General features: G+C 43.4%; 1 protein-coding gene across 1 annotated transcript in view; it reads left to right on the top strand.

Moving 5' to 3' along the window:
- ADAM19 (ADAM metallopeptidase domain 19) overlaps nt 1–13718 on the top strand; it is an 83761-nt gene that overhangs the window by 20648 nt on the left and 49395 nt on the right. The window contains exon 4 of the mRNA XM_041749179.1: nt 11807–11885. Within this exon, the coding sequence (XP_041605113.1) occupies nt 11807–11885 (79 nt within the window). The remainder of the gene's footprint in view (nt 1–11806; nt 11886–13718) is intronic.

Raw genomic sequence — 13718 nt, 5'->3', positions numbered from 1 at the left:
TTGTCTTTCGTTCCTCCTCTTCCTTCATTCAACAAATATTATGAGTGCCAACCATGTGGTGGGTGTTGGGCTAAGTCATGGGTGTTCCCAGGAGAGCAGTGGCAAGCAAAACACAGTCTGTGCCATTAAGGGGCTCATAGCTTAGTGGAAGAGTCGGAGAATTAAACTACTAGGGAACAATGTAGGGCTATCATGGAGGAAGTAGAGAGCGCTATGTGGCCTGGGGAAGGGGAACCTACCTTGGGTTAGGGATAAGGGAAGGCTTCTAAGAGGAAGTGAAGTAAGGAAGAAGTCTGGTGGTAGGGGGAGGGGGGTGATAGAGTCGGCATATTCCAGCTGCACAAGGAAGAAACAAAGGCCCAACCGCAAGAGGAACATGTGGAGATGAAAGGGAGTTCTTTGTGGTTAGAGCAGAGAGTGAAGAGGGCAGAAAGAAATGACAAAGAAAGGGGTTGGCCAAGTAGACAAGGGTGAATCCTTGAAGGGCCTCAAAGGCTCCTTAAAGAGATTGGCTGTTTATCTTGAGGGCAACAGGGAGCTGATGAAGAATATTTTGAAAGTCAGGTGGTAATAGCATCCAAAATGCATTTGAGAAGGACTACTTCAACTGAAGTGTAGGGTGGATTGGAAGAGGCAAGACTAATGCAGTTCTAAGACCCATTCAAAAGTTTTATTATAATCTGAGTGAGAAATGATGGTGGTCGAATTTAGAGAGGAGGTAGCAGATATGGAGAGGCGATAGACGCATTGCAGAGATGTTTACAGGATGGAATCACGGAGACTAGGAGATGGGTTGACCATGGGCTGAGGGAAGGGGTGGACGCAAGGGCCAGTCTGAGTTTTCTGTGTGAGTAGGTAGTGAGTGGGTCAGGGCTGCCAGTCCCTGGGCTTGCCCTTAGCTTGGGGTGGGACCTCAGACAAGCCACTTCTCTTTTCAGATCTTTAGTTTTCTCATTAGATGAAGATAATAATCCCCAGTCATCAACTTTGCAGGATCATGGTAGGGATCCACAGACAAAATCTATGTATAAAGTAGTGTCCTACTCTCTTTCCTTGGCCCTAAAAGGCCAGGCGGAAGCAAAGTCTGTCCTTACCCTGCTTATCTCTGTAATTTGGGCTTTTACATAGTTTTCTCTCCTTATCTGCAATTCTAAGGACTTAATCTCCCAGGAACTGGTGAGCCCTCACTGGGGGCCTCTCTGGAGGTTCTCAAACCAGCTTTTGTTGAAAACAATGATATCATTGAGTGGGTGGAGCTGGGCCAGGCTTTCTGCAGCCAGTTTAAGGAGAAATGGGGTCTTTATGACTTCTGTACTTATGGCTCTTTCCCAGTCCCTTCCATAGCTCCCATGTACCCCACTGCCCCCTTTCCTGCTTTCTCCCCAGAGGTTACAGATTTGCGGAAAACTGACAGACTCCACATTTTCTCCTCTTGCATCAGTCTCCCTGGGGAGAGGTCCAGATGGGACAAGAGGCTATAATGACTGCATTATATCAGGCATGGTTTCTTTTTCCAAGCGCCCCTCCTCCCCTGAAAGGAAAGACAAGTCATGGAAAGGGATTCCTCTGGAAGGAGACTGGAACACTAGGGAAAGAGGTGATATAAGTGTTGGAAAAGATATCAGGCTTCTTGTATCCTAGAAGTGCTTTATCTCTTCTTGCTGCTAAATTTGAGGCTTGGGGAAGAGAGCAAAGATTAAACTAGCCTTTCAGTTATGTGGTGGTGAGAATACAGCTGGGGAAAGCAGATCAGTAATGTTGAGTAAGGACCCTTAGTTCCTATTCTCTACTTCACTCTTCCTCTCTGTCCCCAACACACACACACTCTCACGCACATGTGGGTGCACACACACATAAACACTGATGCGCAAGCACCCTTTCTCCGTAGCTGTGGAGGCAGCTTGTTAGGGGTACTTGGAAGTTGGTTGCCTGACTGGTTTGCAGCAATTCTAGGAAGGAAGGAAGATGGGCTGATTTAACAGTGACTTGGCCTCTTTGGGCTTATGCAGCATCTTTCCCAAAGAACAATAAATCTCTAGAGAAATGACAGGACAGAGGAAAACAGGCTTCCAAAGAAGGTAAAGTGTGGGAAGGTAAATATATCGGAGACCAATGGGAGACAAAGACTAGTCAGTAAAAGTTGTGTAGATTCCTCTGGAGCCTTCTCTGGGCCGATAGGGTCTGAAGTTGTATCTGGTGATTAACTTTTGTCCTTCCTGGTAGAGAGGAGGGAAAATTTTGAAAGTTTTGAAAGTTTTGTCCTACTTTTAGGCAAATAGGGAGAGGGCAGAGAGCACTTCTTTTTTTTTTTTTTTTTTTTTTTGTATCTGCTTCTCCGTTGCCTTTGGTGCAAAATAATCCTTATGCTAAAGTGGCATCTTTGGGGGTGTCAGATTCAGCCTCCTCTGATCTTCATGATGGGAGATGCACATGCTGGGTGGAGGGCAGAAAAACTATGCTTGCTTCACTCACATCTCCTACCATCCTAGCACATTGCCTGGCACAACACTGGCCTCAATCAATATTCATGGAATGAGTCAATGGGTTTACAGATGCAGAGTGTGAGGCTCGGAAGAGACACTGCAGCTTGGCTGCTGACCCAGAACAAATACATGATGAATTCAAGCCAGGAGGAATTAGGACTTCCTGATGCCATATGCCCCACAGTTTGTACTGTATGATGCTGCTTAATAAGCAGTTATTGATGAGATTGCACAAACATCCTTCCTCTCTGCCTTCTAGGAGTATCTGGATGGCCTAACTCTTGGATTATCTACCAGTGACATTTAGCTTACTTTTGCTTATTTAGATTGATGGGTTTAGAAGCAAAATATAACTGTGTGATGTTGGGCAAGTTGCTTTTGCTCTTTTTCAAATTCTTCTATAAAAGTTGGATTGAGGAGAAATATTGGACACAGAGGGCAGCATATAAAGATGCTTTTGTTGCAGCCATCTCTGCATTTTATATGCTGATCCCCCCCCACCCCTCAAGAAAACTTTATGGAAACGATAAAGGACAAATAGAATATGTTGAAAAGCAACTGCATTTTTTTGAGCTCAGTTCAGAACTATGGCTGTAAAAGGACAAATCTAAGAATTTATAGGCAGGTTTGTCTCTTCAGGTGCCACCACTAGAGTGACTCTGCTTCAGCCATTTTCATCAGATGTCACCCTCCGTGGAATTCGGTGAAATAAGATCTGATTGTCTTGGCCTCTCACTACTAACTCCAGGTGCCTGAAGTCAGTATGCAGTGAGAAGGGAATGCTTGTCTAAATGCAAATTGGGGCATTCTTCTGTCAAGAAGGTGGCAGGGATGCGGGAGGCTGGGACAATCATTGTCCACCACGATCTAGGAGGGCTTTCCAACATCTGACTCTCTTGACTGCAACAGCTGTGATTTGTGCTCTAGGATGCTGAGAAACATGGGGCAAGGTTTATCAAAGTTACTGGGATATTTAATCAGGACCTAATAGGGACCAAGCACTTACATTTAGGGCAGGTTTGTTCGTGGTCTTCACCCACCTGCTTATTGTTTGCTTGCTTTTTTCTTAGGATGGTTCACTTATTCCCCTCTTTTCTCGCATATTCTCAAAGGCCCAGTGATCTTAGAGGTTCCTTTTCTTCATTTCCCCTTTGTCTTATTCACAAACTCTATCTCTACAATATGCCTGTTGCCTCTTGCTTTGGCCCTTCCCTTGAGATTGATCTGTTAAACAAGCACAATGGTTATTTATCAAAATCTGGCTGTTTGGGGCAGGCCAGGTGGCTCAGCGGTTTAGCACTGCCTTCAGCCCAGGGTGTGATCCTGGAGACCTGGGATGGAGTCCCACATCAGGCTCCCTGCATGGATGGAGCCTCCTTCTCCCTCTGCCTGTGTCTCTGCCTCTCTGTGTCTCTCAGGAATAAATAAATAAAGTCTTAAAAAAAGAAATCTGGCTGTTAGGCTGCTATCAGGCAGTGTTTCTGTTTTTTTAAATGTTTTCTAAGAAATGAAGATAGGACCCCATTTCCTTCAACTGTTCTTTTTCTTCTTCTGTTTTTCCCCCCCTTTAACTGTTCTTATCCAGTTCCAATAAGTACTCATAATGGGCTCAACAAATGTGTAAACTTTTGGGTGAGCCATTTTGAGGTTCCTTACCTCAGGTCCCTGACAATTAAGCTCCCTGATCCCAGGAAATCAGCCCTATTTGCACAGAAAAGTTACTCATTTTTGTGGAGTGAGCCAAGAGGGAGGCATGAAGAGGATTAAATAAAGACCTTGCTGGTCAAGTGAGTAAACAGTGTTCATCCAAACATCCTTTGGTATATAAAAAGGAAAACATAGGACCAGGAGCTGGTCGGAAAGATGCCAGGTCTTGTGTGGACTGGGAGAAGATGTAATGGGAAGCGGTTGGTGAAAAGAGTGTTGATTTAATACATTGTTTGGAAACTTCCTTAATAAAAGGTTAAAGAAAACATGTTATGTAGCTTTGGCCTTTTGCCAGGATTGTGGGTGGCGCCATCTTGCTTCAAAGTGTTACTTCTGGGGCTGGTCCTCTGGCCAGAATGATACTTATTCAAGAAAGTCCTGGGATAGGAGGAGATCCCCACTCTATAGATTAAGAATGATGTTTAAAGTTCCGCCTTCCTTGGCCTTTCTGTTCCCTCAAAAAGGAATGCCTCTGCCTGTGGGCCCCTGGACTTGTCAGCCCTTATTTGGCTTTAGGGCCATGCCTTTGGCATGTTGGTTTGTTTCCATTCCTCCAGAGTCAGAGATGGAATGAGCACTGGTTTGGAAATCTTGGTTCTGAAACAGCTGTCTCTTCTCTCCTTTACTTTCTCCTTCTTCGAAAACAAAAGAAAACAAAACAATACTTACTGAATTTGTTATTTTGTCCCAAATATGGGTGAACCTTGGCCACTACATTAGAACAGCACTCTCTGCTTTTCAGTAACCCTTCCAATGTCTGCCTGTCCTGAACTATTTCCATTTGATAGAAAGGGAGACTGAGGCCAAGTAGCTTATGATTGGCATAATGTCCTCTAGCTGGTTAAAAAATATTAATACCCAGGGGTGCCTGGGTGGCTCAGTCAGTTGAGCATCTGATCTTAATCTCAGCTCAGATCCTCATCTCAGGGTTCTCCGTATAAGCCCTGAGTAGGGAGCCCACTTAAAAAAAAGTGTGAAGCCTACTTAAAAAAAAAATTAAGATCCATAAAGAGAGAGACTAGTATTATGAACCCTCAGATGCCCATTATCTGGATTTTCCAATTATCAAGATTTTGACACACGTGCACCTAGCTATTTCTGGAGAAAATGATAACAGTGATTTGCAGAACACAAATATTTTATGCTTTACAAAGGGTTATTTCACAATTGTTGATTTTACTTGACAAAATTCTATAGACTTTTGACAGCAACCCTATGAAGTGGTTTCCAAAATTCTTTCCATTTTATAGATGAGAAAACAGGCACAGAGAGATTAACTGCCTCGCCTAAGCTCATCAGAAGTGGAAATGCCAGAGCTAGTGTTTGAATGTTATTTTTTTAAAAGATTTTATTTATTCATGAGAGACACAGAGAGAGAGGCAGAGACACAGGCAGAGGAAGAAGCAGGCTCCATGCAAGGAGCCCAATGTGGGACTCGATCCCAGATCCCAGGATCATGCCCTGAGCCAGAGGCAGACACTCAACTACTGAGCCACCCAGGTGTCCTGTGTTTGAATGTTATCTTCTCATTTGATCCTTTCAATGATGCTGTGAGATAGTAATTATTACTCTGTTATTTTTGGTCTAGGACATGGAGGTGATTTAGGTGGCTCAAGTGAAAAGAAATAGTTCTCATGCAAATACTAGTGAGCACTTGTCAAAGTTCGGTTTATCTCATTTATGGGGGAACCAGGAAGATGATAGAACTGGTTTTAAAGGTGGATAAGGGAAACGTGTATGTATGCATGAATTTTTTTTAATAGTGAAAAAATGAATGTTGAGATAAGATTGCGAAGTTAGATCATTTTAGGGGAAATGAAACCGTAACTTTTGTAGTTATGTTCTCTACTGGGTAGAAATCATTTGCATCTCTGTTGTACCTCATTAGCGTTTTACAAGTTAACATCTTATTTTACAGGGATGTACAGGAGCTGCCTTAATTAATTATAACCTTTCAAAGCTACATCTCTCCCTCCCCCCAATGGAGTCTGAAGACCCCCAGCCTGCCCTCTCAGAGCCTACCATTCCTTGGTAATCTTGTACAAAATTGAATCTTTGGCCTTGTTTCTAGGGTTTGAAAGGACAGTCATCTAGAAAGTAGTGCAGCTGGTACTCAAACCGAAGTTTTCTGAGCCTAGAATTTCCCTCTGTGCTGCACAGATGTCATCCTCAGGTTTGGGAGGGTGATTAGGAGACTAGAAATGGGAAAAAGAATTTAAGATGTTAACATTGATCCAGTGGAGTAGGAGAATTCTCAGAGCCTGAAAATGCATCACCTGGAAAAACTATTAAAAATACAGATTTCTCAGTCCTTCTCTAGAGAATATAAGTCTCAGTGGGGCTGGGTGGGGCCTGGGATTTTATACTTTTTCAGCGTTTCCGGGTGTTCTGCAGTTAATGGTCTAAGTTCCGTGATGATGGCAGTGAGAATATGAGGGAGAAATGACAGAGTTTGCATTATCATCAACACGGGTGGGCAGGGTGAAGATCCCCCAGGGAAAATAAGAGGGGCCATCACCAGTGTTTAAGTGCCAGGATACTCTTGAAAGACCTAGATGGAGCAAGCCTTGGGGGAAGGAAGCCTTTGTGTTAGTAAAAATAGCCACTGTGGGATGAGCTAAGTAATGTTGACTTGTGCTGAGCATAGCTACATAGGTTGTTTTTCAAGGTAGTTAGGAAATTGTTATCACTTTGTCTTCTCTTGGCTGCTTATCTAAAGCAGAGGAAGGAGGGCTGAGCTCAGAGAAGATGTTTTGCAGATTTGTTTGAGCTCTTTGGCTTCTCTCCCCAGAGGGAGTTTTAGAGATTGAAGTTTAGAGAGGCGTTTGAAATTTGTCTGATAGTAAATAATCCGTGAAAGGATCGTTCTGGTTTCTAATGTACCAAGTCTTAGGCTAAAGGGTCAGGGCTGTTTCAGACTGCTGTGTGCATTTGGGGCGCCCTGGGTGCGTGTACACACAGGGCCCAGGCAGTCACAGGCAACTCTATTGTCTTTCCCTGGAGAGCAAGATTATGACTAGTATTTGGAGGGCAGCTTATTTTCCTAGGTGGAATTCAGAAGATGCAGGTTTTGCTGGAGCACTTTGGGGTCTGAGCGACCTGGGTTTTGCCCAGTGTGAGCATTTCCATGTTGGCTGCTGTTAGCATTGGGATACTGTCTCTGCCTGCTGTGGGCTTGTGAGCCTGCGGTGTGTGTATGGCTCCAGGGAGCATTTCATAGAAACTGCTTTTCCATCAAAGCCAGAAAAAGGAGGGGGTGGGGTGGGAAATCTTGGACAGTCTTCCTCTCTTCCTGGACTCACATCACTCACAACTTGTTTCCTGAAAATCCTAATACACTCCAGTGCTGAGAGATGGCTTCCTGCTGATCTGCTGAGCCAGCCCCTTGTCAGGGAGGAGATGAGAACAAGATGTGGCTAAAGAAGGGATGGGTGGGCCAAGCTGGGCTGCTCAGTGGCACTGTGGCCTTGTCCCTGAGTCTGGAGAGCACTGCCAGGGTACCACACGGACACACAGGCATAGAAGGGCCTGGCTTAGGCAGTGGGAAGGATTTGAAAGTGGTTTTTGTCTACCAGTAAAATTGCATGAATGGTGATGATGAAACATGACCCTTCCTTTTGCTTCTTAAAAAAAAAAAAAAAGGACCTTCCTGGCCAACATCTGCAACCCTATTTGGGGAAAGGGTTGTTGTTTCAAAAAACTAGCTTTGAAGTTCATATAGATTTATCCTCTTTCTCCTACCATGTGCCTTGCTTGTCCATATTTTCTCTTCACATCTAACATATATGCACATATGCACATCTAACAGCTCATGACATTTTTGTGACATCCCATGTGTCCTCAAGGCCACTATCATTACCATCAAATTGTGGTTTGGACTACTGGTTCCTGGAAGTGCTTTATTTTGATGCTTCCACTTTCTAAGAGAAGCAGAGCAGAAAAGTGCTTAAAAAGTATGGTTAGGGGGAAGAGCTGGGGTTCTGAAACCTGGCCCTGACATTGTGCTGGGAGAACTTGAATAAGTCAAATGTCTGAGTTTCCAGTGTCCTCAACTACACAGTGGGAAAAGGATTGGGACCTCCTCATAGGTGTGTTGTACATAGGTGTGTTAAATGGTTTAACACTTAAATATGTGTGAACTGTTTTGATGGAACTTTTTGGGTTTTCATGTACAGAATGGTCCAGGATGTGGTAGAGGCAGGAAGGTGATGGGGGCTTAGGGACACTTTGATGTTCTGAAGTGGGTCTACATTAAAAGTATTCTAAGACCTTGTGGTCTAAGTGTTTCTGCATCAAAATCACTTAGAGAGTTAATTACGATGGGTAACCATCCATCAGGCCTCAACCCTAGAGTTTCTGTCTGCCCCAATATATCTGGGATGAGGCCCAAAATCTATATTTTTAACTAATTCCTAGGTGATGCTGATGCTGCTGGTCCTGAAATGGTAGTTAGCTAGAAGAGGAAGCAGATTGTTCCAGGTTGATTCAGAAGACAGAATGAGACCAGTGAGTGCCAGTGACAGAGAGGTAGATTTGACTCAATGTAAGAACGTTCCCTAACTACTATATGTCTTCTGAAATGGAGTGGGTGGTCTCATAAGCTCCCTGTCACTGGAGATGTCCAATACTGAATGGCCATCTGTCAGATTCCTACACAAGGTAGAAGCTTCGTTCATTCATTCATTCATCCATTCATTCATTCATTCATCCAATTATTCACAGAATAAACATGTACTGCCTGCCCGGGAGGTCCTGGGAGGTAGAGAGAAACCTTGAACAAAACACCTGTGCCCTTGCTCTCAGGGAGCCCACAGTCTAATGAGTTTGGCTAAATTATTACTAAAGTCCCTTTAACACTAGGCTCTGACAGTCCTATGGTGATGGTGTCAGATCCTCTGAATAAGAAACTACTGAAAGATGGTTATCCTTCTGGAGACATGGCCAGGGATTGCCAAGGATGTAGACCTCTAAGGTTCAATCTGGAGTGTTCTCTGGAACATATCGGAGCATCTTGGAGCATCTGAATGTCAATGAATGAGTGATTTTTACCCCCTAAGACTCAAAAAGAGGCTAAGAATGTATTTGCCAGGAGCTCATTTCCTGTGGGAAAATTCAGATCTCCCACTGGCACTGGGATAGACCATTAAACTCTGAACCCATGACTAGTTGTCCATAATGCTGTCTGTGAAAGCAGATCCAGGAAATGGGGCTGCAGGAATCAGCTAATTGCTTTTTCATCTCTGTCAAGTGATAAGCTGGAGCATTCATGGTTGGGGAGAGTTGAGGGAAATAGGTAGATTCCAACTGTTTTTCTGCATTCTTCCATCATAATCCCTGGTGAAAACAATGACAATGAGCTCACTCTGTGCCAGGCCTGGTGTTAAGCTATGTTTGTGCACTTTGTCCTTATACTCTTAATATAGCCCTATCAGGTAGGCATATCATCCTCACATTTACAGAAGTAGAAACAAAAGTTCAGAGAGGTAAAGCAGCTCACTCATGGCCATAGAGACAGTAGATGTCAGAGCTGGAATTGAAACTTCATTCTCTTAGACTCCAGATCATGCTCCAAGCTCCTCGTGTTGGACAATTCATTCATTCACTCATATTCAAAAACTACTTAAGTCCTTCTTTCATTAAATAAGTGTTAAGCACTGGTAGATACTGTTGAACAAAACCGCTTGGCCTTGGTCCTCTGGGGGCTTACCATTTATCTCCCTCAGACAAATGGGTGACTCCTTCTTGGATCCTTGGCTTGTTAGATGCTAAGGAGAAAGACATAGGGCTGGGAGACAGAACCTGCCAAATGAGCTATGGACCCAAAATTCCCATGTGAGTGAGAGTTTCTCTACACAAACGGGGTTTTGTACTTTGCTTTATTTTTACTTTTTTTTTGTTGTTGTTGAGTTTCTTTTCTTCTTGTCCAATCCTGGATATTGAAGAGCTTGACATAGTATAAGAGACAATTATTATGACATGTACCTTCTGGCTGCACTCTGGGAGTGGGGGGGTGGATCTGAAAGTCGGGAGTTCCAGAACTTACAGCTGGAAGTGGCTCTGGAGACCCTCTTCAGTTGACCCTGTCTTGCTGGGAAATATCACCTCTTCCAAAACCAGGGTGGTCTCTGCAGATTCCTTTGTCTCCCCCTGTGCTGGCCTCAGTCTCTATTTTCTTCTTTTTAAAAGCAGTTTCAAATTAGGTTTTCAGTTTTCAAAATAAATACACGGTAATTATTTTTTTTTAAATCAACCAATTTTCAGAAGTATGCAACTTATATTGTGAACATCCACAGTCTCCTGAGGTAATCACGATTAACAGTGGACGCTCGCTTCTCTAGTTGTTTTCTTTTTTTTAAAATATTTTATTTTATTTTAATTTTTATTTATTTATGATAGTCACACAGAGAGAGAGAGAGAGGCAGAGACATAGGCAGAGGGAGAAGCAGGCTCCATGCACCGGGAGCCCGACATGGGATTCGATCCCGGGTCTCCAGGATCGCGCCCTGGGCCAAAGGCAAGCGCCAAACCATTGCGCCACCCAGGGATCCCTCTCTAGTTGTTTTCAATGCCTACACTGGTGTGTACTGTTACTAGTTTTTATTAAAAGGGATTTTTAAAATATATTTTTTCCTGAAATTTAGTTTTTTTTAAATCTAACTCCATTTTTAGACATTTTTTTTTTCCATGTTAGTACATATAGATCTACTTAATTCTTTTGTTAGTTGCCCAGTTTCTCTTCTTTTTGCCCCTGGACCTCAACTCTCTATAGATGCATTTTGCTTTTAACATGGCTGAGCTAGTTGAAACATCCACTTGGCTCTTTTTTCTTTTAACTTTTAGAGAAGTTCTAGGAACCTTGTTTGGTGCTGTCTTGCCTTTGGTGAGCGATTCTTAACCTCAGCCTCAAGGGGTCTGTGGCAAGAGAGAAATCAATGTCCAATTTTAGAAGAGAAAAGAAAAAAGAAGAATTTATTGTAAGGGTAACACACAGAGCTACCAGGTCTCAGAAAATCTGAACCAGTAGGTCTCAGAAAAGGCAGGCAAAGGTGGCGCCAGGAATCCATGCAGCTGGAACAAAGGAACAGATGAATTGCTCCCATCTGCTTGGTTTTTGTGACGTCATTCCATTGGCTTTAGCCTGGGTCATGGGCTGCCCTTGGGCAGGGCCAGGTAGGACACCTTGATTAATAATCTCACCAAAACATGCAACAGGAAAGAGGGTTTCTCTTAAAGAAAAATTGGCGTATTGATACTGGAAGTTGGTGGATGCAGTGCTAACATTACCAACGTAGGTACAAAATAGAGTCCATAGACCCTGGGAAATTTTGAATATGTGTTTGCATGTGTATATTCCTAGGACCCAGAAAAAGTTCCGACCACTGCTTTACTTTTGTTTACTTCATCTGGCTGTGTCCAAACTAAGTGATGAGCCCACTGAGTACAAAATTAATCAACTTCCTCCTGCCTTTCTTTTTTGTTCCCTTATGGTGGCTTATTTTCTTCTGCACAGAGATGCTTGGGTGGTTCTTCCTTGATCATTTAATGACTGGCTTCTGTTTCCAGGATGGTGGAGGCCATTATCTAAAGAGACAAATGTCTGTGTTTATTCTTTGCAGGCACCTTTTTGCTCCAGCCTACACAGAAACCCATTATACTCCGAATGGCAACCCTCAAACCACTATGCTGAAATCTGAGGTAAGTTCAGGTTAACAAGATCTATCAAGCAGCTGGCCAAGCCTGGTCCTACCTCTGGCAAGTAAGGAAATGCATGGTGGAGACAGTCCCTCCTCTGAAAGGTTGTTTGCTCTGACCCAAGACCAATGGCGTGAGCAGGAGAAGCCTTATGTGAATTTGTTTCATGAGGGCACTCTCTCCTATGTGGGCTAAAATGCTCAAACAATATTTTAGGTAATCACATCTGATTAAAATTGGTATAAATCATTACGAAGCATACATTTCCCTTGTTGTATGTTAATCATCCACATATTAACAAAAGTTTAAGTAAAAGAAGTGATTTACTGGTAATTTCACTGTTTCACTTAATTAGGTGTTTAATTGATCCTTTGCCATATGGACATATGACATTTTATATTCTTCCTTTTTAATGTGCTTTTAGGTTATGTAGACTTTCTTGTTTTGCTTCCATCTTCATATTGGATATTTTTTCACTCAAAGGTGTTTTTGAGTATGGATATTTGCACAAAGATTTATCATTTTAAAAATGGTCTTTCAGGGGCACCTGGGTGGCTCAGTTGGTTAAGTGTCCAACTCTTGATTGACCTGATAGCTCAGGTTATGATCTCAGGGTCATGAGACTCATGAGGCTCCATGCTCAGCTTTACTTGTCCCTCTCTCTCCTCCTGTTTGCGCGTGCGTGTGTGTGCGCACTTACACACACACACATACACACACACACAAACTCTCTCTCACTCTCTCAAGTAAATAAATAAAATCTTTTTTAAAAATAGTCTTTCAAATGGCTTGTCAGATGGATACATTTTAGTTTGCTTCACCACACCCCACTGGTGGCATTTAAGGTAGTGAATTGTACCCATTTTATGGTTTGCTAACTTTTCCTGTGGTAGGATCTGTTAGCATTCGTGGGATCAAAGCAGTGGTTCTCAGCTAGGAGTGATTTCGTTTAAATCATTTCTTTTACTTAAATTGTTATTAACGTGGGTAACTAGCATGATGCAAAAAAATATGTTTCATGATGATTTATGTCAATTTTAATCAGATGCAGTTACCCTAAAATATTCTATTTCTTTGTTTGGCCATTTTAGCCAGTGAAGGAGGGGACACTTGTCAGTGTCTGGAGAGAGTTTTGACTGTCACAACTGGGAAGTGGATGCTACTGGCATCTAGTGGGTAGAAGCCAGGGATGCTGCTAAGTGTCCTACAATGCATAAGGCAGCCCCTCCACAGCAGAGAATTACTTGGCCTCAAATGTCAGCAGTGCGCAAGATGAGACACTCTGGAATAGGGTGATCCTTCTCAGACCATGCAGATGAGATGGGGGTGAAGAAGGGCAGGTGGACTCCAGCAGGAGCAGCAGTAGTCTTCTGCCTGTGGGGCAGGACATCATGGGCTTCTGTGGCATGCAGATGTGGAGTGTTGTGTAGAGGACAGCAGGAGAGGTCCCTCTGCCTCAGTGCTCCTCTGGCAGCTTCTCATGGAATCTGTGCATCTTTAAACTGTCCCTGTTACAGTGCGGATGTCCAAAAGACAATGACAGCCACTGTCCATCAGTAAAAGCTCAGATTAGTTTTTCAGGTCAGCCTTGAATGGGGAAATGGACACAGGACAGCTCCAGTTTGATAGATCTAAGAAGTCGGGAGCATAGTAATCATGTAGCTGAGGAGCTGTGTTGGATCAATGCTATCTTCTTTACCAAGACTTTTCTGGATGGGGGAGGAGTTGGCAGTGTGGCCAGGACCCACGGCAGGCAAGTTGGCTGTGTCTTCTCATCCCCAGGGAGGCTCTCCAGCTGTGGCTGCACCCCTTCATTCGTGCCCCTTGGTCGAAATT

Source organism: Vulpes lagopus, chromosome 3, assembly GCF_018345385.1.
Source record: "Vulpes lagopus strain Blue_001 chromosome 3, ASM1834538v1, whole genome shotgun sequence".
In the NCBI taxonomy this organism is placed as follows: domain Eukaryota; kingdom Metazoa; phylum Chordata; class Mammalia; order Carnivora; family Canidae; genus Vulpes; species Vulpes lagopus.
This window is presented reverse-complemented; position numbering and strand designations above follow the sequence as displayed.